This window comes from Podarcis muralis, chromosome 3 (assembly GCF_964188315.1).
Source record: "Podarcis muralis chromosome 3, rPodMur119.hap1.1, whole genome shotgun sequence".
NCBI classification, from domain to species: domain Eukaryota; kingdom Metazoa; phylum Chordata; class Lepidosauria; order Squamata; family Lacertidae; genus Podarcis; species Podarcis muralis.
Window position 1 is genome coordinate 24762142 of NC_135657.1, and position 23158 is coordinate 24785299.

Consider the following 23158-nt stretch of genomic DNA (forward strand, 5'->3'; position numbering starts at 1 on the left):
GAATCTGCTTCTGTGGAATATAAAACATGTTGCTGGGATGGGAACAAGTGGTCAAAATTTCCTTGCAAACACACTAGGCAAGATTGCCATTGCCTAAGTTTTGGTTTGTAGGTTTTGATGCTGCTGCGAAGGGGAGTTGCCTCAGGGTTCCCATGGATTCAGCCATGACAAAGAAGTGATATCTAATGCATAAGCTTTAATGGACTAGAGCTCACTTCCTCAGTTGCATGGAGTTATCCACAGGTGATATGCAGACAGACAGATAGACACACACGTACCCTCCAATATCTAGCTGATCCAAATCGGAACACTCATTTATTTTGGGGGGGACCCAAGCTTTCGTGGGAGCCCACTGACTTGTGCGAGAATGTGAGATTAAAAAAAACAACAACGTAGTTTTGTCTGCTGCTCTGGAGCGAGCCCCCTGACTCACACCATAGCATCTGACCAAAAAACAGGACATTCCCGGATCCGATCAGAAGTCGGGATGTCCTGCTTAAATTGGGATGGCTGAGCAGCATGCAGACATGGGTAAGGAGACAATGAGCTTCGACTGACCGAACCCTTATATACATGCTGAATAGTACTGGGGACAATATATTGTCCTGTGGCACTCGGCAGGACAGCTCCCAGGAGACCCCAAACAACCATCCACTGCAGCTATCTGGAATCTTCCCTGTAGGTATTTATTCACTTGCATACTGCCCTTCATCTGAGGATCTCAGGGTGGTTCACAGCATAAAAATACAGAGTACAACCACAAAGTACATCATAAAATAGCTTCCTCCCACAAACACATTTAAAAGGACTTAGGATTGTTTAATCGGCCAAAGGCCTGGTTGAAGAGGAATGTTTTCACCTGGTGGCTAAAGATGAAGGTGCTAAGCAAACCTCCCTGGGGACAGCATTCCTCAAACGGGGACCCACAGCAGAAAAGAGCCGTTCTCATGTTGTCACACTCCAGACCTCTTGTGTAGGAGGCACATGAAGAAGGGCCTCAGAGGGCTCCCTAATCTGAAAGCTGAACCAGTAGTCCAGGCATAGGCAAACTCGGCCCTCCAGATGTTTTGAGACTACAACTCCCATCATCCCTGACCACTGGTCCTGTTAGCTAGGGATGACAGTTGTAGTCCCAAAACATCTGGAGGGCCGAGTTTGCCTATACCTGCAGTAGTATATTATAGTTTAGGTTTAACAGCAATGTTTTGGTGAACATATCATCTATCAGAGTGACCAGATATGCCAAGAGTGCGTGCAGTTACACCCCTTCTCAACTCCCAAATAAATAAATAAATAAATAAATAAATAAATAAATAAAACAAACTTGATCACCTGCTTCTTTTTTAAGTAACTGGGAATCATTGGATCCAGGGCAGACCAGTGGCGGAGCTTCATGCTCCGGCACTGGGGGGTGGAGAGCAGGCAGGGGCGGTGCACGTCCTGGGGGTGTGGCATCCAGCGCTGGTGGGCGGAGCAGCCGCGATGGCACCCCACCGGGATCGCGCTGCCGGGGGGGCGGTGCGCTCCCCCCGCACTCCTCTTCCTCCGCCAGTGGGGCAGACTTCACTGGCTGTTTCAAAACTTTAGAGGCAACTAATGATAATTGCAGTAATCATCACCACCCTCTTTAATCCAAGTACACCACTGTTTTAAAACAGACCTGTGGGTTTCGGCTATTACTGCCATTGGTTTTCAGCCACCTAAACCGATTCTAGTGAGAATTTCTTGCTTTATGTGGGTTGTGGATCACAATAGAGCTATAGAGTTATGGATGATTGGGACAAGCGAGAGGGCTTTTTTGGTGGCTAGGCCCAGACTTGCAATTCCCTGCCCAGGGAGGCCTGCCTCACCCCTTCCTCGATCATCTTCCGTTGCTGATGTGCGCTTTGGGCTTCTAGTGGCTTCCTTTAAACCTGCTTATCTAGTTTCAGCTGTTCTTGTTTTACCTGGGGATCCCCTGCTTCTTTCTTTTTAATTTGTAAAAAAAATATTGAGGGGGATATGCTTGTTTTATTTTTATTTTTTGTTCTGCTTTGTTAGCTGCCTCAAACTCTTTGGGAAAGGCAGGATATAAACATTTTAAATAGATAAACGAAAAAGTTGACCAGATTTGCTAAGTTGTCCAAGTCCTGACAGGTTCACATGAACAGGCCTTGTTGATATAAGGTTGCTCAGGAAAGCCCTTGCAGTTTTTTTGCCTTGTATAGGAATATCTATATGCTCCAGTTGGAAAGGTTGGCTGCTCTTTTAAGATGTGGCAGAAAATAAATGCCTTGAATAGCTCAGATCTTTTGCAAAGCTATTCTAGTAAAGTATTTTCACAGACTATAATGTATTTTCCACTTGTGAAATTCCTCATAAAATTTGAGAATTTTCCTGAAGTGGTGCTGATTCTCTTTAAGCCCCAAATTGTTAATGTGCACTATGTTACTAGTTTCTCTTCCAAATGTGCATAAGTACCCCCTTTTAAGGCAATTTTTACAGTAATGTTTCATTTTTGTGTCTATTTCACTTGCTTTCTTCTGGGAGGAAAAAAACCCCACCACTTAAAATTACCCACTTTCAAGTTATGGTAAGTTTATCTCCTCTCCCTCTCTTTCTCTCTCCATCTCTCTCTTTCCATCCCTCCCCGCAACCCCCACCCCAAAAATGTGAATTATTTCTTTATTTTCTGATGATTGGCCTTATTTGTGTAAACGGAGCCTGGTTGTGCCACAAGGAGAGTTGGGTAACTAATGCTGAGGAGGTGGTCACTAACAACAACAACAACAACAACAATTTATTATTTATACCCCGCCCATCTGGCTGGGCTTCCCCAGCCACTCAGGGCAGCTTCCAAAAAAATATTAAAATACTGTAATACATCAAACATTAAAAGCTTCCCTAAACAGGGCTGCCTTCAGATGTCTGGTAGTTGTTGTTCTCTTTGTTATCTGGTGGGAGGGCATTCCACAGGGTGGGTGCCACTACCGAGAAGGCCCTCTGCCTGGTTCCCTGTAACTTGGCTTCTCGCAGTGTGGGAACCGCCAGAAGGCCCTCGGTGCTGGACCTCAGTGTCCGGGTAGAACGATGGGGGTGGAGACGCTCCTTCAGGTATACTGGGCCGAGGCCGTTTAGGGCTTTAAAGGTCAGCACCAACACTTTTAATTGTGCTCGGAAATGTACTGGAAGCCAATGTAGGTATTTCAAGACCGGTGTTATATGGTCTCGGCGGCCGCTCCCAGTCACCAGTCTAGCTGCCGCATTCTGGATTAGTTGTAGTTTTCGGGTCACCTTCAAAGGTAGCCCCACGTAGAGCGCATTGCAGTAGTCCAAGTGGGAGATAACCAGAGCATGCACCACTCTGGCGAGACAGTCCACCAAAAATGAGGAAGTGTGTTTCCAAGAGACAAAAACAGGAGATACATTTGCACAACATTTACATATATAGTGTATATTTATATAAATTTATAATGGCTATACTTTAAAAGGATACATCAAATGCCTCACCATAGCAGGGAAGGCCAAGGCCAAGCCTGCTCAGTCTGCTGCCCAGGTGTTCCCTGTGAAGGGGCAACTTCAAGGCTCTCCATTGTCTTCCTTCTGGCAGTGGAGGACACAGTCTAGCAATCCTGGAAATAAAATAAATAAGCAAGCAATCGCCCCACTATATGCAACATATGCATGGGCTGTCATGTTTCTTTGAGCCTTTGAAAAATGACAATTTTACACACACACACACACACACACACACACACACACACACACACTTACACTTGCTTTCATGTGAGACCTGAGGCTTCTCTCCATGAAGCCACTTAACTGACCTAAATCTGCATCCACATAGCAACTCCTGAGTTATGATTTCTCTGGTTTACATGGCTCTTGGCTCACGTTTTTAAAAATAAGCTCGCAGTCATCAAGAAAACTTTGGGGTTTTGAATTGCAACGCCCCTGCAGCGTCAATACCAGGTTGGGGGCTGCAGGTCAGCTTTTGGTTTCTCCTCAGCGATGCCTTTGACTGCAGCCCTTTGATTACTCTCCCCCGCCCCACCCCCAATGTCTATTGACCTGAATGGGAGGGAGAAAAACAAAACAAAACCCTGAAGGGAATGGAACTGGGGCACAGTCTTGTGGGACTTGGCATCCAAATGCAATGGAATGAGATGGTAACACACCAAAGCCCTAAGGTGGACTGCACCACTTCAGACTGTGGGTGAGGGAAGTCTCCTAGGTTTCAAATGCCATGCAAACAGAAAGCCAGCAATTCAGCGCTCCCCTTGAACATCTCTTCCAGATGCGCTAAGTTTTCTGTTTCCCCTGCCCCCATGTAGGAATGGTCAAAAACAGTATCTGTTGACTTCAGGGGTACATCCATTGCTGGGTGGCCATCTGTCACTTTAGAGCAAAGGATATTCCCTTATTTGAAGGACTGTGTGGTCCAAGTCCAGTTTAAGGCTAAAGAACCAGGGGAAGGAGTTGCCCATCAACAGTTACACACACCCTCAACTGTCCCGATTTAAACAGGACCTCCTGGTTTTTTTTGGGGGGGGCATGCTCTCTCGTGAGTCAGCTGGCTCCCACAAGATCATGGCCCTGAAAGATGCACATTTGATGGGCCGTTCTCTCGTGCGAGTCATGTGAACTCACACAGGAGCATGGCCCTGAAAGACACGCATCCTGGTTTTATTCTGGAGCATGTTGGAGGGCGTGCAGTTGCCTTCTCGATAGTAGACTGAGCAGGTCAACAGGTAACCTGGACACAGTCTTCCCTATGGCAGTGAAGTGTAGTGTACTTCTATTTAGAGAACAGCCACTACTTCCAAATTTGCTTGCATATGCGCATATCAATTAGCTAATGCACATGTGCATTTTTTGTGATGATGATGATGATGATAATAATAATAATAATAATAATAATAATAATAATAATAATAATAATTTTATTTAAACCCCGCCACTCCCGGTTCAGAAAACCGGGCTCAGGGCGGCTAACAACAATTTTAAAACACTTAATTGATGCAACAAAAAACAGCATAAAATACAGTATAAAACATGAATAACAATAAATTCAGAATTCAAAAATCAATTTAGGGGGGAAATCCATCCAATAAACATTAGATGATCACCAGGGCTAGCTGGCTAATTTAGTCCTATTTGGGCCAGCAAGGAAACCAGGGGAGAAATAGTTGCGTGTTGAGTCCCACAGTGCCACCCCCAAAAAATTCACACTTCACACTTCAATTTTTGTTTAAGGTTTTTGGCATAATTTTGGCCACAACTTTATTCAAATACAAAAAATGTAAGTGGTTGCTTAGGCATTGGTTTGACTATCTGTCCTTGCCCTCAGGGACAGAGCTGGCCTTCCGGACACCAACGGAAGCCAGTGTGGGAAACATCATTTGGAGGGATAGGCACTTACCCCTCCAAGAACCAATTTAACCAATGCCTAACTGCCAACCTTACAAGTTGTGACGATTTGCTACGCAGTAGGCAAAAACCAAATGGCAACAGCCAATCAGCCAAATGGCAAAATTCCTACCAGGCCCCCACTCAAAGGCAGACGACCCCATGACAGGCATAGCAAGGTCAAAAGCAAAAAACCACCCTATTAAAGGGAGGGAGGGCGGGTGATCCGGTGCAAAACGGCCAAGAGGACGTCCCATCGTCTGGCTCCTATATTTATAGCCTCTGACCCCTCCTCCGAATTGGCAACACTCAAAAATCCCCAGCAACCCAATTAACCCTTTACAGGTTTGGGTTCCACCAAATTTGCCAGTGGCCTGTTCCCCCAACCGCAACACGTGCTCTCTGTTAGGGAGAACACGCTCTGTAGGATCCCAGAGTGGGTAATGTTCATAAAAAGGGGAGGGAGAGGGAAGGAAGGAAAATAAAAGATCAGGCTAAGTTCAAATTGAAAGCCAGGCGGAATAACTCTGTCTTACAGGCCCTGCAGAAGGAAGTGAAATCCTGCAGGCCCCTGGTCTCATGGGACAGAGCATTCCACCAGGTCGCATATGATGCATAAGTGGCCACCCTACTCTGTTCTCATGGGTTCTTGAGATGCAAAACATTTTCAACATATTGAATGGTACACAATGTGATTTTTCATTCCTACAATCCCCATTCGCTACCAAGTCTCTTTGTGGCTCTTTCCTTAATATTGTTTTGAGCCCAATTTCTCCCCCTAACTCACCCCACTCTACCGACCTCGCTTCAAGTTAGTGGTGTCTCTGTTTGCTGGCTTTGGGCACATCGTGCAGCCTTACTGGCTCTGTTGTCTCATCAATATAATGGCAATAATATTTACTTATTTACCAGGGACTGTCCCCAAAGTATTGTAAGGCTTATAGCTAATGGAAGGAAAGCACTTTGAAGATGTGAGAAAAACACTGTGTAGGCGCTAAGATTAATATTAATAGTTGTTCCGAACACTCATTCTGCATCGTATTATGTAATCATGTCTAAAGATCAAATGCCTGAAGCACTTATTTTCAAGGGATAATGCCTCAAATTCCCAGTACTTATTACCCTGCATTATTTTAGATGGGAAGGGTAATAAAATGCTATTGTTATGCAAAATAATACTCCCAAGAATTTCTTTACTTGCATAGATATTAAGACTCGAGAAGAAGGCATGCATCGCATTAGGAACGCTGTGTGTTAAAGCACAGTAACTCAGTGGGAACAAGGGGTGAGGAGTATTGTTAATATTGTCATTATTGTCATTATTGTTGGATTTCTTACCTGACCTTCACTGCAATGTCCCAGGGGCAGGTGCAACAATATAAAAATACAAGGTTAAAACAATCTACAACCCAAAAATAGGGCGGGTCTCCTGGCCCTGTGGGTGGAGAGGAGGGAGATCACAAACCTGAGGCTTTGTTCAGGCTCACTGCAAGCCATGGTTTAGCATTACGTATGCCCTGGGCCACAATTCCAAAACACTATGGCAGGAGAACGGAACCTGTGTTCTGTTCCAGATGATGTAGAACTCCAACTCCCATTAGCCTCAGCCAGCATTTCCAGTGGTCAGGGATGATGAGAGTTGATGTTGGCATCCATCAGTCTTGAGAGACAATGGGGTGCACCTCCAGGTCAGTGAAGTCAAACCTCTGTGTTAGCAGCACCGAAGTTGGGGCGCAAGCCTGGGAAGTGTATATGGAGGTCCTGGGCTGCCCAGATGACAAGACACTCCCCCCAGCCTTGCTGATGTGGTCCAAAGGAAAGCAGAGCCAAACGTTTGCACCAGCTTGGCTGCAGGAGTTGCTGGAAGGAGGCTGTTATGTACTGAGTTGACTAGGATCCAAACTGCAGCAGTCTGATTGGTCCTAGAACAATAGGATCCAAATTGCAGCAGTCTGATTGGTCCTAGAACAATAGGATTCAGAATGCAGCAGTCTGATTGGTCCTAGAACAATGCAGCAGTATGATTGGTTGGCAGGAACCACCCAATCATGCTCCAGATATAAGTGAATCCACAACCTGATTGGCTGACAGTAGAATTCCAGAATTAGCCAATCATGTGCAGCCCATTGTGTAAATAATGTATATAAAGCAGATACTTTGAGGGGACATTCATTCACTCCTCCTCACCACTATGAGCTGAATAAAGAGCATGAAATCACTCTGAGTATATTTCAGAGGCGTACAAGGCACCATCCAACTGTCTTAGGGACTCTACTCCCAATTTGTGTAGGGTTTGACTCCCTAGCCTTTTCTCCTCCCAAAGATATCCCACAAGGCAGTGGGAGTTTAGGACCAGAGATTTCCTTTTCCTAGATGGGCTACCTTCCCAGGAAGATGAGCCCCAACTGCCCCTCACTTCCCTCTATAACACATGCAGTACAGTGGTACCTCGGGTTACAAACACTTCGGGTTACATACGCTTCAGGTTACAGACTCCCCTAACCCGGAAGTAGTACCTTGGGTTAAGAACTTTACTTCAGGATGAGAACAGAAATCGTGCGGCGGCAGTGGGAGGCCCCATTAGCTAAAGTGGTGCCTCAGGTTAAGAAAGGACCTCCGGAATGAATTAAGTTCTTAACCAGAGGTACCACTGTAACTGCTTTCTTGACTGTTGGACCCACTATCAGTCTCATCTGCTCAATCTGCCAGAGCCTTTCTTCACATGCAGGAGAAGTCTCTAACCTAGCTGTGTTTTAGACTGGTGACATGGTCCCTGGTCTACCCAGCCAGGCCCCATTTTGGCAGTTCTGTTGCAGGTAAGGCAAGGGAAGTGGAAGCCTCTGTGGTCATGGAGAAAGGGAATCTGGCACCAGACCTTCCTCTCCAAGGTCAGGCTTCCCTCTCTATCCTTGGAGAAGGAGATCTGATGCTGCTGCCTGTGTCCCCAGGGACACTCTCCCAGGGACCATTGATTGATCGCACTGGAGCATTGTTGACTTTTATTTTGTCACTATATGCAAGTGCTTAGAAATTCAAAGACCCTAAGATAAAAAGCATATCCCATGACAAATCGATAATCTGATTTAAAATAAACACTAGCTCTCCGCGCTCTTGCAGCATTGGGGGGGGGGTGTTGTTGGGCATCTCTCTTCTATTCAAATACACAAAGTCAGAGGCAGTGACACAACAGAGAGGATGAGGTCAGGGATTATTCTTCCAGTCTGGCCTCTCATGCAGTTGGCTTTGTACAGGGAGGAACACCTGGATCACACACACACACTTTCATACTGATTATCATGTTTCACTTCCAGTGTTTTATTCTCCGTTACATCTTTCTAGAGGGAAAAGTAGTCGGAAGCAACCTTGCACATTCACAGTCCTGTATACGCTGTTACGGACTGCAGAGAAATGTGATTCAAGTTTGCATTTAGACGTGTGCCTAATTTGCACATTCCGAAATAACGTGCAAACCAGAACACAACCTTCCTTCAAAATACACACTCCTCTGAGTTCTCCAGCCAAGCAAATGCATATACTAGGGCAATGTGTGCATATTAGTGGGAGAGGAAATATGCAAAATGCATTGTATTAGGGGGAATTTGCTTTGCAACAATGAAAAATTGTACTCCACGACATGGAGAAATTTGCCCTAAAATGATGGTGAATTTCCATGAGGACTTCTTTAAAAAACAAAATCAGTAAAAGTTGTTTGACAGTGGAATGGACTCCCTTGGGAAGTGGTGGACTCTCCTTCCATGGAGGTTTTTCAGCAGAGGTTGGATGGCCATCTGTCATGTATGATCTGCCTGAGATTCTTGCATCCCAGGGGGTTGGACTCAATGACCCTTGGGGTCTCTTCCAGCTCTGCAGTTCTATGGTTCCATGATTCTAATATGCCGCCTCTCATATGGATAGAGCAGTGCAACTTGTGAAATTCCCCGTTTCCCTGTTCTTGAGTCTGGCACTCACTATGTGCTAAATGAAGGAGGCATTCATTTCGCTTCACTCCCCTAAGGTAGCCGGCCAGCTGACTGTGGTGTTTTGTCAAGTTGAGAGGCTGTGACTCGCCCTGTAAGACTTGTGGTTCGGGCAGGATATATAACCCAACTCAAAATCCTTGATCTAGCTATTAGACCATCCAGTTTCGAAGCAATGCGCTAAGGAACCGAAAGTGCCCACTTATCATGCATCTATCCCCGTCCCACATAGCGGGGACCTCTGCCTGTGTGTAAAATGGCAGCCTTTTTGTTTTGTCTGGAATCATTCCCATCAGGACAGCTTTGATGTGCTGTGCATTCCCTCCCACCCTTCTGTTTCGCTGCTCCACATAGCAATGAGAGGTTTCCTCCAAATCACGTACAAGCTTCTCTGGAAGCGAGTGTGCAACATGCTGTCCTTTCTGTCTGTATGTGTTTTTTATATATATACTAGAACTTGGTCCAAATCTAGTTTTGAATTTGTTCTTTTGGCAAATATCCCTGCTGTGTGGACAGTGAGGTCCTTCAGGACCTTTTACAAAAACTGGATCCTATAAGAGTGGGGAATCTGTGCCCCCCTCCAAATGTTGTTCAGCTGCAGCTCCCATTGGGTGTATGGGGTGTTAGAGAAGGGGTAGGACCTCTGGTGGAGGGCACATTGTGTTTCTTCTGGGGTAGGTTGTCTATCTTTGGTCCCCACGATGCACTCAGCACTCACCTGTGGCTCCTAGAGACTGTCAGCATGTGACAGGGGCTGGGACCTGGGAAGCAGCTTCAACTGGCCAGCTAAACCAGGTGAGGGTAGCCAATGGGTCTCAAACCCCCAGTGAGTTTGGATTAGGACAGGCATAGGCAAACTCAGCCTTCCAGATGTTTCGGGACTACAACTCCCATCATCCCTAGCTAACAGGACCAGTGGTCAGGGATGATGGGAGTTGTAGTCCCAAAACATCTGGAGGGCCGAGTTTGCCTGTGCCTGGATTAGGATGAGCTAAGTGATGCTGGTGGCTCTGTGGTCTAAATCACAGAGCCTAGGGCTTGCCGATCAGAAGGTTGGCGGTTCGAATCCCCGTGACGGGGTGAGCTCCCGTTGTTCGGTCCCAGCTCCTGCCAACCTAGCAGTTCGAAAGCACGTCAAAGTGCAAGTAGATAAATAGGTACCACTCCGACGGGAAGGTAAACGGTGTTTCCATGCGCTGCTCTGGTTCGTCAGAAGCAGCATAGTCATGCTGGCCACATGACCCGGAAAAACTGTCTGTGGACAAATGCCAGCTCCCTTGGCCTATAGAGTGAGATGAGCACCGCAACCCCAGAGTCGTCCGCGACTGGACCTAATGGTCAGGGGTACAGAGACCTGATCCACCAGAGAACAGAAATGTTTGTAGAACTTATCTGAGCTCAAGTAGAAGTATAAAATGTGTGGGGACAGAAAGTGTCCCACTCCAAGATTTTATTTTTTTAAAGAATTGCATGGCATTCTCCTTGGGAGGGCTGTGTCCCAGGAACCCTAGCTGACCATTCAGCACTGGGTGTGGATGAGCTCTGAACTCTGAAAGAGAACCAATGAACAATCAGGACTAAAGGGGGGGGGGGCAGGACCAGAGAAGAACAGGCCAGGAGTCAGGCCCAAGGAGGAACACCAGAAACTCAAAACATGCAAGAGCTCAGGGAGACCATGTTGCTCAAGCAAGGCTTAGCTAGCAAAGGAAGTCTTTGATAACCTCCCTCCTCCCTCCCTAGAAAGATTAGGAGAGCTTGGGTGGGCGAAGTCACCAAGAAGACTGCAACACACACACACACATTCCAGCAGCTCCTGACATCACCAAACATCCTCCCTCCGCCCTCCTTCTACCTGTGCACATTGCACTTCATTAGAAACCACAATAGGGTGGAATATTCAGAGACAGAGAGAATATGTGTGTGTGTCTATTGGAGCTATTTAATTTATGACACATCTTTACTTTTTGCTGCGACTAAAGAAGAAAGGACCATAGCTCAGAAGCAGAGGACATGCTTTGCAGAAGGCCCTGGATTCAGTCTGGACATCTCCAGTTAAACAATAGGACTGGGTAGCAGGAGATGGGAAAGTCATAGAATTGTAGAGTTGGAAGGGACTACAGGGGTAATCTACTCCAACCCCCTGCAATGCAGGAATCTTTCACCCAATGGAGTGTTGAACCCATGACCCTGAGATTAAGAGTCTTGTGCTCTACTGACTGAGCTATCCAGGACTGCCTGATACCCAGGAGAGCAAGCCACTGCCAGTCAGGATAGACCAGGGGTCCCCAAACTAAGGCCCACAGGCCAGATAAGGCCCGAGGGACTCGTTTATCCAGCCCGCGGTGACCCCCGCCGCCTGCTGCCGCCGCCCACTCATACTGGCACTGCACTGCGTGGCTGCCCATTCCCAGGTCGGAGGAGCACCGGAAATAGCTTGTGCGCATGCGCAAGCGTCATTTGTGCATGCACAAGCATCATTTGTGCACGTGCAAGCGTTATTTTCAGTGCACATCTGGGTTGGAGGAGGCCCGTGCACATGCGCACAAGCTATTTTCGGTGCTCCTCCGACCCGGAAGTGCGCCGGAAATAGAGTGTGCACACACATATGGGCACGTGCTCCCCCGCCCTCCGGCCCACTGCGTGATTGGCGCTGGAGACACCAGCCCGAGGCGCGGTAAGTTTGCTGACCCCTGACCATACTGGACTGGATGGGCAATTATAGTCTAGCCTGGTAGAAGGCAGGTTCCTATGTCTCGTGAACAGGCAGCTCCCCTTTAATGAAAGACAAAATGGGTTTTTGCTAGGGAAGGGAGCAGCGCAAGGAAAACAGCCCCAGATGTTCAGATCCATATATTTTCAGAGTCCTTTGTGCAGCCTGATTACATGGCATGTGTAAGATGAAACAGCCACGGTTTCTAGCAAGCCTCCCCAAATCAGCTGCTCAGCTACACAATGATGCTAACCAGATGTTTCACTTTTGTCTTCAGCTCATTTTCTAAATCCTCGGGAGCCCTGCACGTAATAAGACCCTTACCCGGCTTACATTACCCACCCATCCCCGAGCTCTGCATTAGCTCCTCTGCTGCAAAAGAGGAGGAACACTGCTGGCTTGAAAGAGAAGGCAGGCCAGTGGGTTCTGTGCCCGGTAAAGGCTGTGTGCTTTTCCACTCGTTTGTAGAAGTCCTCAAATATATTCTCGGCATCCGTTCAGTCCTGTGAGTCAATGAAAATAAATGCTCCATTCACAGGCAACCAAGCTGAGAGCTGGAGAATGATACCCGTTGCAGAGAGGCAATTGTCCTCGAAACCAGACCAGTGAGTGAAAGGCTAGCCCCAGACTCGGCCAAGGCAAACAAGGAACGGTTGGCTGGGGAGGCGCAGAGTGGGACGAGGTTGCGTATTTTCCTCTCGGAATTCACAGCCCTACACTTGGGAGCTCTGAAAGGAAGTGCATGTCAGCCTTGACTGCATCATATTTAACTTGGCTGTTGAAATCGCTCACTTGGCTCTTTCGGCAAATACCACACCTTTTTTATGTTCTTTTCTCCCACCTTTAACTTGTTCTTTAGCGATTTTCAAGATTCTGAGCAGAGTTTAAAGTGGGGGGGGGGAGGAGGAACGCCCTTCCCCACTTCATTCCCCCTGCCTAGTTTCTCACGAGTAACAACAATGCTCTTACTCTATAAGTTACTAAAAATACACAATTCGCTTACAGATATAGACAGAACTAGTTTTTCTAGTTTCTCTGCAATATTCGCCTATGTGCAGGTATGTTTTTGATTTGACGGATTCCCACCCACCGCACTTGCAGGGCTCTACACCTTTGAAGCATTAACAACAGGCAGAAAAACCATCCCTTGAGGCGTTCCCTATTGCTGTGTTTCTGTGCCCAGAAAAACTTCTTGTGTTGAATTCCTGCATTTCATACAGGTCTTAAAGTTGTAGTCCAGGAAAAGCCTCGGCCCTGACCTAGAGATAGCAGGCGGAAAAGGGAGGGAGGAGGAAGCCAAATAAATCAAAAGTAGCTAAAAGAGATAGTAAGTACAGAAAAGCCTGTACATAACCAAGAATTTTGGACATAATAAAAGGCTCCTGTTGCATATTGATTTGAAATAGTCAGACACATCTTGGGCTACAAGCCTCTAATAGCAATACATGCAGTCTCCGGGTGTAGGAAATGGATGGCTCTGTTCAGTGCTTTTTTTCTAGAAAAATTGGTGCCGGTACTCACCATGGAGTTGTTACAGTAAGTGCCACACTTTTTAACAACAACAAAAAAGAGGTGCAGTTACTGCGTACCTGAGTACCCCCTGAAAAAAAGCAGTGGCTCTGTTTATTTCTGGTCCATGTCAATTTCACATCTGTCCAGTCAGAAATCTGTTCCATCTTGTTTCTCCATTAATATGCATTTTTTAATAAAAATTGCTTGTATTAAAATTCAGATTTAAATATGTATTCTCGAGAAAGTATTTTCTCGCTCAATTTGCATCGCTGAACATACTTTGTCCTAAAATATGCGTGCTTGTGAACATATTTGTACCTTTTGTGTTGTTGTTTTTTTGAGTCAGGAACCACACCTCAAGTGTGAAATCTGAAGGACAATGGCATTCCGGTTCACACCTTAGCCTGGGAGATTCGGATCAGGTCAGTTCATAATCACAATTTGCAATTTACAAATGCCTCAAAGCATCCCTGTGGGAGAAGCACTGCATTTGCCCAAATTGAAAATGCTGCAGCTTGGATGCATGGAAAAATGTGTGTGTGTGTGTGTGTGTGTGAGAGAGAGAGAGAGAGAGAGAGAGAGAGAGAGAGAGAGAGAGACATGGCATGATGTATGCAAACTGACTTAGAGGTAGCCTAATAAACGAAGGCTCCAGGAAACTTGTCACTTGTTTTCTCTTTCTTCCAGAGGGGCGAGGGGGGGGGGGTGTGTGAACCCAGGCTGAGCAGAGACGGGAGACGTATTCCACCTTGAGAGACCAAGACAGTAAGCTCTTCCAGATGCGATCACTGTCAGGGTTGATCAATGTACTGACCTACTTAACTTGACAGTGCCTTTTTACCTATAGCAGAATGGTGGCTGACATCAGTATAATAAATATGCATGGTTTTCCCTCCCAGCGATTCCTTCCCAAACATATCAGCTGACGGCGTGTCCCTGTTATTACAGCAGCGCTGCTTAATCTGGGAAAGAGCAGGACTTTTGCACATAACACTCATTGTAGTCTGCTGCCATCCAGTGGGCTCCTTGTTCAATAACTGCCATCCTCTTCTAAGTAAAGGAAAATGCAGCACAATAGAAGTTACTGTATATATCATTTGGTGGTTGTTCTGACTCTCTAGCATATGGGTAGGCAAACTAAGGCCCAGGGGGCTGGATCTGGTCCAATCACCTTCTCAATCCAGCCTGCAGAAGGTCTGGGAATCGGTGTGTTTTGACATGAGTAGAATGTGTCCTTTTATTTAAAATGCATCTCTGGGTTATTTGTGGGGCATAGGAATTCGTTCACCCCGCCCCCCATATTGTCTGGCCCCCTCACAAGGTCTGAGGGACAGTGGACCAGCCCCCTGCGGAAAAAGTTTGCTGACCCCTGCTGTAGCAGTTGTGCTATTTTACTAAAACAAATACCAGGGTAACTATTGGTACCTCATGTTTGTCAGTGTTTGCTTGTTTGTCCCAGCTAAGGTTCTGGTGTCCCCACAGTGGGGTTATAGAAGAAGGGAAGAAACTCTTGCATCTCTCTCCCCCCCCCCCCCCCAAGATTCAGACACCCTGAGCTGCTTGGTCACTAGGAATGGGGAAGAATTTTGTTTTTATTGCATGTTATATTTATTTAAGAGGGACGCGGGTGGCACTGTGGGTTAAACCACAGAGCCTAGGACTTGCCGATCAAAAGGTTGGCGGTTCGAATCCCTGTGACGGGGTGAGCTCCCGTTGCTCGGTCCCTGCTCCTGCAAACCTAGCAGTTCGAAAGCACGTCAAAGTGCAAGTAGATAAATAGGTACTGCTCCAGCGGGAAGGTAAACGGCGTTTCTGTGTGCTGCTCTGGTTTGCCAGAAGCCGCTTTGTCATGCTGGCTACATGACCTGGAAGCTGTACACCGGCTCCCTCAGCTAATAAAGCAAGATGAGCACCGCAACCCCAAAGTCGGTCATGAATGGACCCAATGGTCAGGGGTCCCTTTACCTTTTTATATTTATTTAATTAATATCCCATCCTGCCTCCCGAAAGAACCCAGGGTAGCAAACATTTCCACAACAAAATGATTATTATTATATTTTTTAAAAAATGCTTTCCCAAAACAGTTAAAACATTCCAAAACCATTTTCTCATCCAGTGATCTTAGGGTTGTCAGGCACAGTGCTCTTCAGTCATCAAATAACTGGGTAAACAGGAACGTTTTAAAATTGCTCATGAAAGTCAATAATGATGGGGACAGATGCACCTCACATTTTAATGTGGTGCTTCTTAAACCAAACTCACCCCTCTCCCAGACTTGATGTATTTATTTTATTTAAGACATTTATATACCGAAAAAATATTGGGCTAGATGATGAGCGACGTCTGTGTGTGGGATTTTTCAGGGGAAGGATGGAAGAGAGAGAAAACAAGCTTTATGGACATGGGTAAAAGCTGGTTCCAGCAAATAAAACGAGATCTTACTGAAACTGCATGTTTACATAGGGCAGCACCCAAATCACTATCAAATCAGATTCAGATCCATATTTGTAAGATCCAGTCCACCGGGCTAGATGAGAAGTGTGCTTTTGACACGCATTTCAGGAGCCTCCCGTGCAAAAACTATGCAAGCTGCAGATCCCTATTTTCGTGCCACGGTGGCACTGGAAAACGCCGGAACTGTGATCTGATGCTGGCCTTGTAGGGGCATCTTGGAGGATCCATTTTTTAAAATATAAATTTGCTGCAGCCAGCTTTTAGCTTCTTCCCCGTTTCATTAAAAAAAAAACACCAGCTGCTAAAGAAAAGCTCGCAAAAAGGTCAGCTTGCCTCGTCATTCCAAAGTTGATCTGTGCGCAGGGAAGGAAGGAAGGAAACCAACCCACCCTATTGCGCTCCGCGAGGCTTACACTCGAGTAAACAGCCCCACGGTCTCGCAAGCTGATCCTGAATGTTGCAAGCCACGCGCACCGGGCCCAGACCGCGCGCGTCCCATCGCTCTCCGCAGAAGGGGCGGAGCGAGTGCGCGCCTGGCCGGGGCCGGAGCCGGAAACGGGGAGGGACGCCCGGGCCGCGCATGGAGCCGCGCTCCGCCGCAGGTCGGTGCTTATGATTTGTTCCGCGCAGCTCCGCGAGCCATTCGTTGCTACCAACCGTGAAGGCGGGGAGTGGAGGTCCGCCCCCTGCGCCGGGAGTTGGGCGGGAGGGAGGCGCCGAGCAAGTCGAGGAGCGTCTCGCCCCGGGCGCAGAAGACCAATGCATGCATGTTGCAAGCGGGAAGGAAATTCCTGTGGCTGAAAACTTTGTCTGAGGACTCTGGGAGCGGGAGGGGACTTTGAAAGCGTCCTGCCCCGGAGCTCCGCTTGACGGTCGCAGGAAGGTTGCGCGCGCAAAGATGCGCAAGAACATGTTGCCTCTGGGCATGGGCAGAGGAGTCCTGCAAGCACAGTTCAGCCCCTAGAGGTCCGAGCAGGCGCGCCCGAGCCACAAAAGTCCCGGCTAAAATAAACGTGTGGGGCTGCAATTATATTACATCCTTACTTGGGAATAAGTAGCGTTGAACTCAAGTGAGGCTTAAGTTTGCGCTGTAAGGTTGTTGTGCAAAAACCCCCCAAAACAGTGGACTTTCCTGTAATACATACAGTACGTTGCAAAATTTTGATAAGGCTCCTGAGTGCCTGCTGAGTGGCTTCCAGTCTTGCGGATCTGAGATGAGGTTTATCAACTGGCCAGAATTTCACTCTCATTCCTAAAGGTAAAGGTAAAGGTACCCCTGCCCGTACGGGCCAGTCGTGTCCGACTCTGGGGTTGTGCGCCCATCTCACTCAAGAGGCCGGGGGCCAGCGCTGTCCGGAGACACTTCCGGGTCACGTGGCCAGCGTGACATCGCTGCTCTGGCGAGCCAGAGCCGCACACGGAAACGCCGTTTACCTTCCCGCCAGTAAGCGGTCCCTATTTATCTACTTGCACCCGGGGGTGCTTTCGAACTGCTAGGTTGGCAGGCGCTGGGACCGAACAACGGGAGCGCACCCCGCCGCGGGGATTCGAACCGCCGACCTTTCGATCGGCAAGCCCTAGGCGCTGAGGCTTTTACTCTCATTCCTACCCACATGACCTGAAGGTGCTGCTGTGCAATGCCAGGTCAATGATTCATAAGACCACTGCCATCCATGACTTGATCATGGATGGAGGATTTGACCTGGCTTGTATAACAGAGACCTGGTTGGATGAAGCAGATGGGCCTGTCCTTGCCGCTGCTTGCCCACCAGGTTTCTCTTACGCACAGCAACCCAGGTCATGTGGGCGGGGAGGGGGGGTTGCAGTGATTTTTAGGAAGTCATTAGTTTGCACCAGGCGTCCTGTTGGGAAGACCCAGTTTTCTGAGTGCATGTTCTGGAAGTTGGGCAATAGGGGCAGTACAGGATTCCTTTTGGTGTACCGACCTCCCCGCTGCACCAAGGATTCCTTGCCCGAGCTGCTTCAGGTCGTGGCGGATGTTCTCCTGGAGACACCTAGCTTGGTCGTCCTAGGGGATTTTAACATCCATGCCGACACGACCTTACAAGGGGCCGCTCGGGACTTCGTGGAAAGCATGGCCTCCATGGGGCTGTCCCTGAATAAGTCTGGCCCAACCCATAGCCGTGGACATGCCTTGGACCTGGTGTTTACCTCTATGGATGTTGGTGATCTGACACCAAGTAAAAGTGAAACGAAAGAAGTGCCATGGTCAGATCACTTCCTGGTGCAACTGGACTTCTCTGCGACCCATCCCCTCTGCAGGGAGGTGGGACCAATTCGGATGGTCCGCCCCCACCACTTAATGGATCCAAATGGCTTCCAGAGAGTGGTAGGGGATGCTTTATCCCATGTTGATGGCCTTTCAGCTGATTCCCTGGTGGCCCGCTGGAATGTGGAGTTAACCAGGGCTATTGACTGTTTGGCTCCGAAGCGCCCTCTCCGATTGCATGGAGCCCGGACAGCCCCGTGGTTTTCCACGGAGCTGAGGGCAATGAAACAATCGTTGAGACGGCTAGAGCGCCGGTGGCGGAGAACTCATTCTGAATCTGACCGGACACAGGTTAGAGCTCAACGTCGAGCCTACCAAGTGGCGATAGCGACGGCGAAGAAGAATTTCTTCACCGCCTCTATTGCATCTGCAGAAAACAGCAGCAGGAGACTTTTTCAGGTGGTTCACAATTTAGCGGAACCACCTGCAACATCGGGGCCCAGTACGGGCCACATGTTCTCCTGCAATGATTTTGCAAAGTTTTTTGCAGATAAAATCGCTCAGATTCGGGAAGAAGTAGACTCCACCGTGGGAGCAGGGCCGGGGCGGGAGAGTGCTAGAGTTCTGTCTAGTCAAGTTGAGTGGGATCAATTCCAACCTGTTACCTCCGAGGATGTGGACAGGCTGCTTGGACGAGTGAAACCAACCACCTGTCTCCTGGATCCTTGCCCATCCTGGCTTATAAAAGCTAGCCGGGAAGGACTGGGCAATGGGCTTCGTGGGGTGGTGAATGCTTCCCTCCGTGAGGGAGCCTTCCCAGACCCGCTGAAAGAGGCGGTTATTAAACCGCTTCTTAAAAAACCATCTTTAGATGCGGCCACGATAGCCAACTATCGCCCAGTCTCAAATCTTCCATTCCTGGGCAAGGTGATTGAGCGAGCGGTTGCCGAACAACTCCAGGCACGCCTGGAAGAAGCGGACCAGTTGGATCCCTTCCAGTCGGGATTCAGGCCTCATCATGGGACTGAAACTGCCTTGGTCGCACTGGTTGATCTCCGGCGGGCTAGGGACAAAGGTGAGAGCTGTTTCCTAGTTCTGCTGGATCTCTCAGCGGCGTTTGATACCATCGACCATAGCATCCTTCTGGACCGTCTTGAGGGGCTGGGAGCTGGGGGCACTGTTATACAGTGGTTCCGCTCCTTCCTCCTGGGCCGTGTTCAGAAAGTGGTGGTGGGGGATGAGTGTTCAGACCCCTGGGCTCTCACTTGTGGGGTGCCTCAGGGTTCTGTCCTCTCCCCCATGCTTTTCAACATTTACATGCAGCCGCTGGGAGAGATCATCAGGAGGTTTGGGCTGGGTGTTCATCAGTATGCGGATGATACCCAGCTCTACCTCTCTTTTAAATCAGAACCAGTGAAGGCGGTGAAGGTCCTGTGTGAGTGTCTGGAGGCGGTTGGAGGATGGATGGCGGCTAACAGATTGAGGTTGAATCCTGACAAGACAGAAGTACTGTTTTTGGGGGACAGGAGGCGGGCAGGTGTGGAGGATTCCCTGGTCCTGAATGGGGTAACTGTGCCCCTGAAGGACCAGGTGCGCAGCCTGGGAGTCATTTTGGACTCACAGCTGTCCATGGAGGCACAGGTCAAATCCGTGTCCAGGGCAGCTGTTTACCAGCTCCATCTGGTACGTAGGCTGAGACTCTATCTGCCTGCGGACTGTCTCGCCAGAGTGGTACATGCTCTGGTTATCTCCCGCTTGGACTACTGCAATGCACTCTACGTGGGGCTACCTTTGAAGGTGACTCGGAAACTACAACTAATCCAGAATGCGGCAGCTAGACTGGTGACTGGGAGCGGCCGCCGAGACCATATAACACCGGTCTTGAAAGACTTGCATTGGCTCCCAGTACGTTTCCGAGCACAATTCAAAGTGTTGGTGCTGACCTTTAAAGCCCTAAACGGCCTCGGTCCAGTATACCTGAAGGAGCGTCTCCACCCCCATCATTCTGCCTGGACGCTGAGGTCCAGCGCCGAGGGCCTTCTGGCGGTTCCCTCATTGCGAGAAGCAAAGCTACAGGGAACCAGGCAGAGGGCCTTCTCGGTAGTGGCGCCCACCCTGTGGAACGCCCTTCCAGCAGATGTCAAAGTGATAAATAACTACCTGACATTCAAGAGACATCTTAAGGCAGCCCTGTTCAGGGAAGTTTTTAACATGTGATATTTTATTGTATTTTTGGTTTTTATGGAAGCCGCCCAGAGTGGCTGGGGAGGCCCAGCCAGATGGGCGGGGTATAAATAATAAATTATTATTATTATTATTAGTTGTCAGAAAATGATAACAATCCCAAAGGAATTCATGCGGTTGGTGTTTTTGTGTTTTTGGCTATTCCTCTACAGTGTGGTTTCGAAAACACCATGCTTTGTTTTTTTGAGGAGCACTTTGTTCTGTTTGAAGATGTTAGGTACACTTTTTAGAAAGCTTTTTGTAGCTTTTCCCTAACTGTTGGGTCGGCACCCGCTAGTGGATTGCAGGCTGCTCCAAGATGCACTCCCACCTGGCAAATATAAGGCAAAAGATTAGCAGATGGGTCCCCAAATGCATGTTTGGGTTAAAAGTGGGTCCTGGTTCTGTAATGGTTGAAGATACCTTCCTTAGATGGAAGATACTCTGCACATGCTCAGAGCTACTCAACTTGAGGTTCCAGAATGGTTTGCACAGAAAAGTTGGCAAACCTTTCTGGGATGACAGATATATTTATAAAATAGTGTTCTCGGTCAGTGTCCAGCTTAACTTCTACCTCCCACAACTAACAATCTGTATAGGTAGAAACATTTTGGGGAATATCTGAGGAGGTGAACTAATCCTGTAGGAAAACAGGGGGAGGCAGGAACAACAACAAAAAGTCTCTTCCCATGGCCTTTTCCCTTCCCATTGCATCATTTTCCAAAAATGCCACAGGGCAGCAGTGTGGCAAAAGAACATCACCTGCCCCCTCCTTGCTCCCGCAAGAGCTGTAGTAAACCAAACAGCCATGGATTTTAAGAGTAGCAAATGGAATTTGTCATGGTTGGCCACCATTGTTGCCCTGACTCCAATGGCATAGTTTCAAGGTGTATCATGTAGCAACTTTGGTGAAGTTAGCTGGGCCTGGAGGTGGTCAGTGCCTGGAAGAGAAACTACTCATAGGGATAACATAGGCATCTCCCTTTCGCCAAGCCAGACCAGTGGTTCATCTAACTCTGTAGTGTCTACTCCAGATGTTGCTGCACTGCAGCTCCCATCATCCCTGGCCATCCCAGGTCTATACTGACTGGCAGTGGCTTTCCAGGGTTTCCCTCCAGCCTTACCTGGAGATACTGGGGATTGAACCTGGGACCTTTTGCATTCAAGGCAGGTGCTCTGCCACTGAGCTACAGCCCATCCCTTATGGGAACATATCCATACAGCTTTTGTGTCCTTGGGGAGGGGGGTGGTGGTATAAAATGGGAATGAATCAGGGCCCTTTTTTAGCCAGAACTGCAAGAGGGAGGTGTTCGTGGTGAGTTCTGGCACCTTTTCCCTAGAAAAACAGCACTGCTTGTCCGTTCATTATTTTGTTCTACAGAACACTGACCTGAAAATCATTTTCAGTGCAGGATTCTATTCATGGTGAACAATGGCTGAAGCGCCTGCCTGCCATTACTGACCTTGCTCCTTTGCAAGCTCTGAGACACAAGCAAAGAACCCACTAACCCCACACCCTCCCTGGTGCAAACAGCAGCAGAGATGCTAACAGGCTTCTCTCCTTCAGGGGAAGGGCCATCGCGTGCTGGTAGCACCATGCTCCCCTCAAAATCATTCTCCATGCTTCAACGAGGCTGAAGAAGGCTTCTTTCAGCAGCGGGAGGGGTAGGTGGATGGGAATCTGTGGTTGCCTGGAAAGGCCTCTGAGGGCAAAATGCACAGCTGTGAGTGCCACACTGGCAACTCATGTTCTATGTGCATTTGGTCCTGAACTGGACTGTTCTATAATAATGCAGTCACCATTGCTCATGATTGACAGTTTGGATGAATATTGTCTTCCACATAGAACTGTTGTTCTGCCCTATCCTGGAGACTCCTCTGGATCTACTTTTTAAAAATTCATAAAATTATCTTCTTGTTTTGCAGGCGCTCTCTACCAGGATGTTGTCCTCCTAGGTTTCGGGAACCCTGAAAAATGCCGTTACAATTAGGACTGCTGGCGGTATGGGAGCTGTCTCTTTACCTGTTCGTTTCCTTCGGCTTTCATTTTTATTCCTTTTATGAAGTCTTCCAAGCCTCTCGAGGTAAAGCTCTATTTCAGGCTCATTCTCGTTAGGTACTTATTATTTTTATTTTTTGCTTTTGTAGTTCACAATGTATTGACTTAAATAGTATGTCTTAATGGAGTACTTTGTAACAGCTCCCAGCAGGGCGCCCTACAAAGGCTTTTTGCCCGGAGCTTGCGGGTACCCTTCCTTTGTGTGAGCCGAGAGCGGCAGCGGAGCCAGGTGGAAGGTACACAAGCTGTGCATCTCCTTTTAATGAAAGTGTAATTCAAGGTTTGTACTTCAGCTAGTCAGGGACCACTAGAAGCAGTCAGTTGACATTTACTTTGTAAAAGGAAAAGACGACGTAAATCTGAAGGTTAGCCCACTAATGTGTTTTCAAATGGGTAACAATGGAAATTTGTTTTCATTTTCCTAACAAGAGTATTTTTCTTGCGTGATGGAGAGCTATGGATGTTTGTGACTTAAATTCATTTGCTTAATGGTTTAACCCTTGAGAAGTGGCATTAACATTTTGTACGAAACTGTTTACTTGGATCATAATATGCCACTGTGTATAGCTTCTGGTCTGGTTAAGTCCTTTTTTTTATTACCTATC

General features: G+C 47.9%; 1 protein-coding gene across 6 annotated transcripts in view; it reads left to right on the forward strand.

Annotated features, from left to right (window-relative positions):
- The first annotated feature begins 16511 nt into the window (after nt 1–16511).
- The window catches only part of HHAT (hedgehog acyltransferase), a 171333-nt gene continuing 164686 nt past the window's right edge, over nt 16512–23158 (forward strand). For 3 of the 6 annotated variants that reach the window (XM_028724728.2, XM_028724730.2, XM_028724733.2), the window contains exons 1-2: nt 16512–16643; nt 22421–22578. In XM_028724728.2, the coding sequence (XP_028580561.2) occupies nt 22470–22578 (109 nt within the window). In that variant the 5' untranslated portion in view covers nt 16512–16643; nt 22421–22469. Of the gene's footprint in view, nt 16644–16713; nt 17300–22420; nt 22611–23158 lie in introns of those variants that run through there. The other 3 variants (XM_077925555.1, XM_028724732.2, XM_028724731.2) reach the window with 3 other exon arrangements.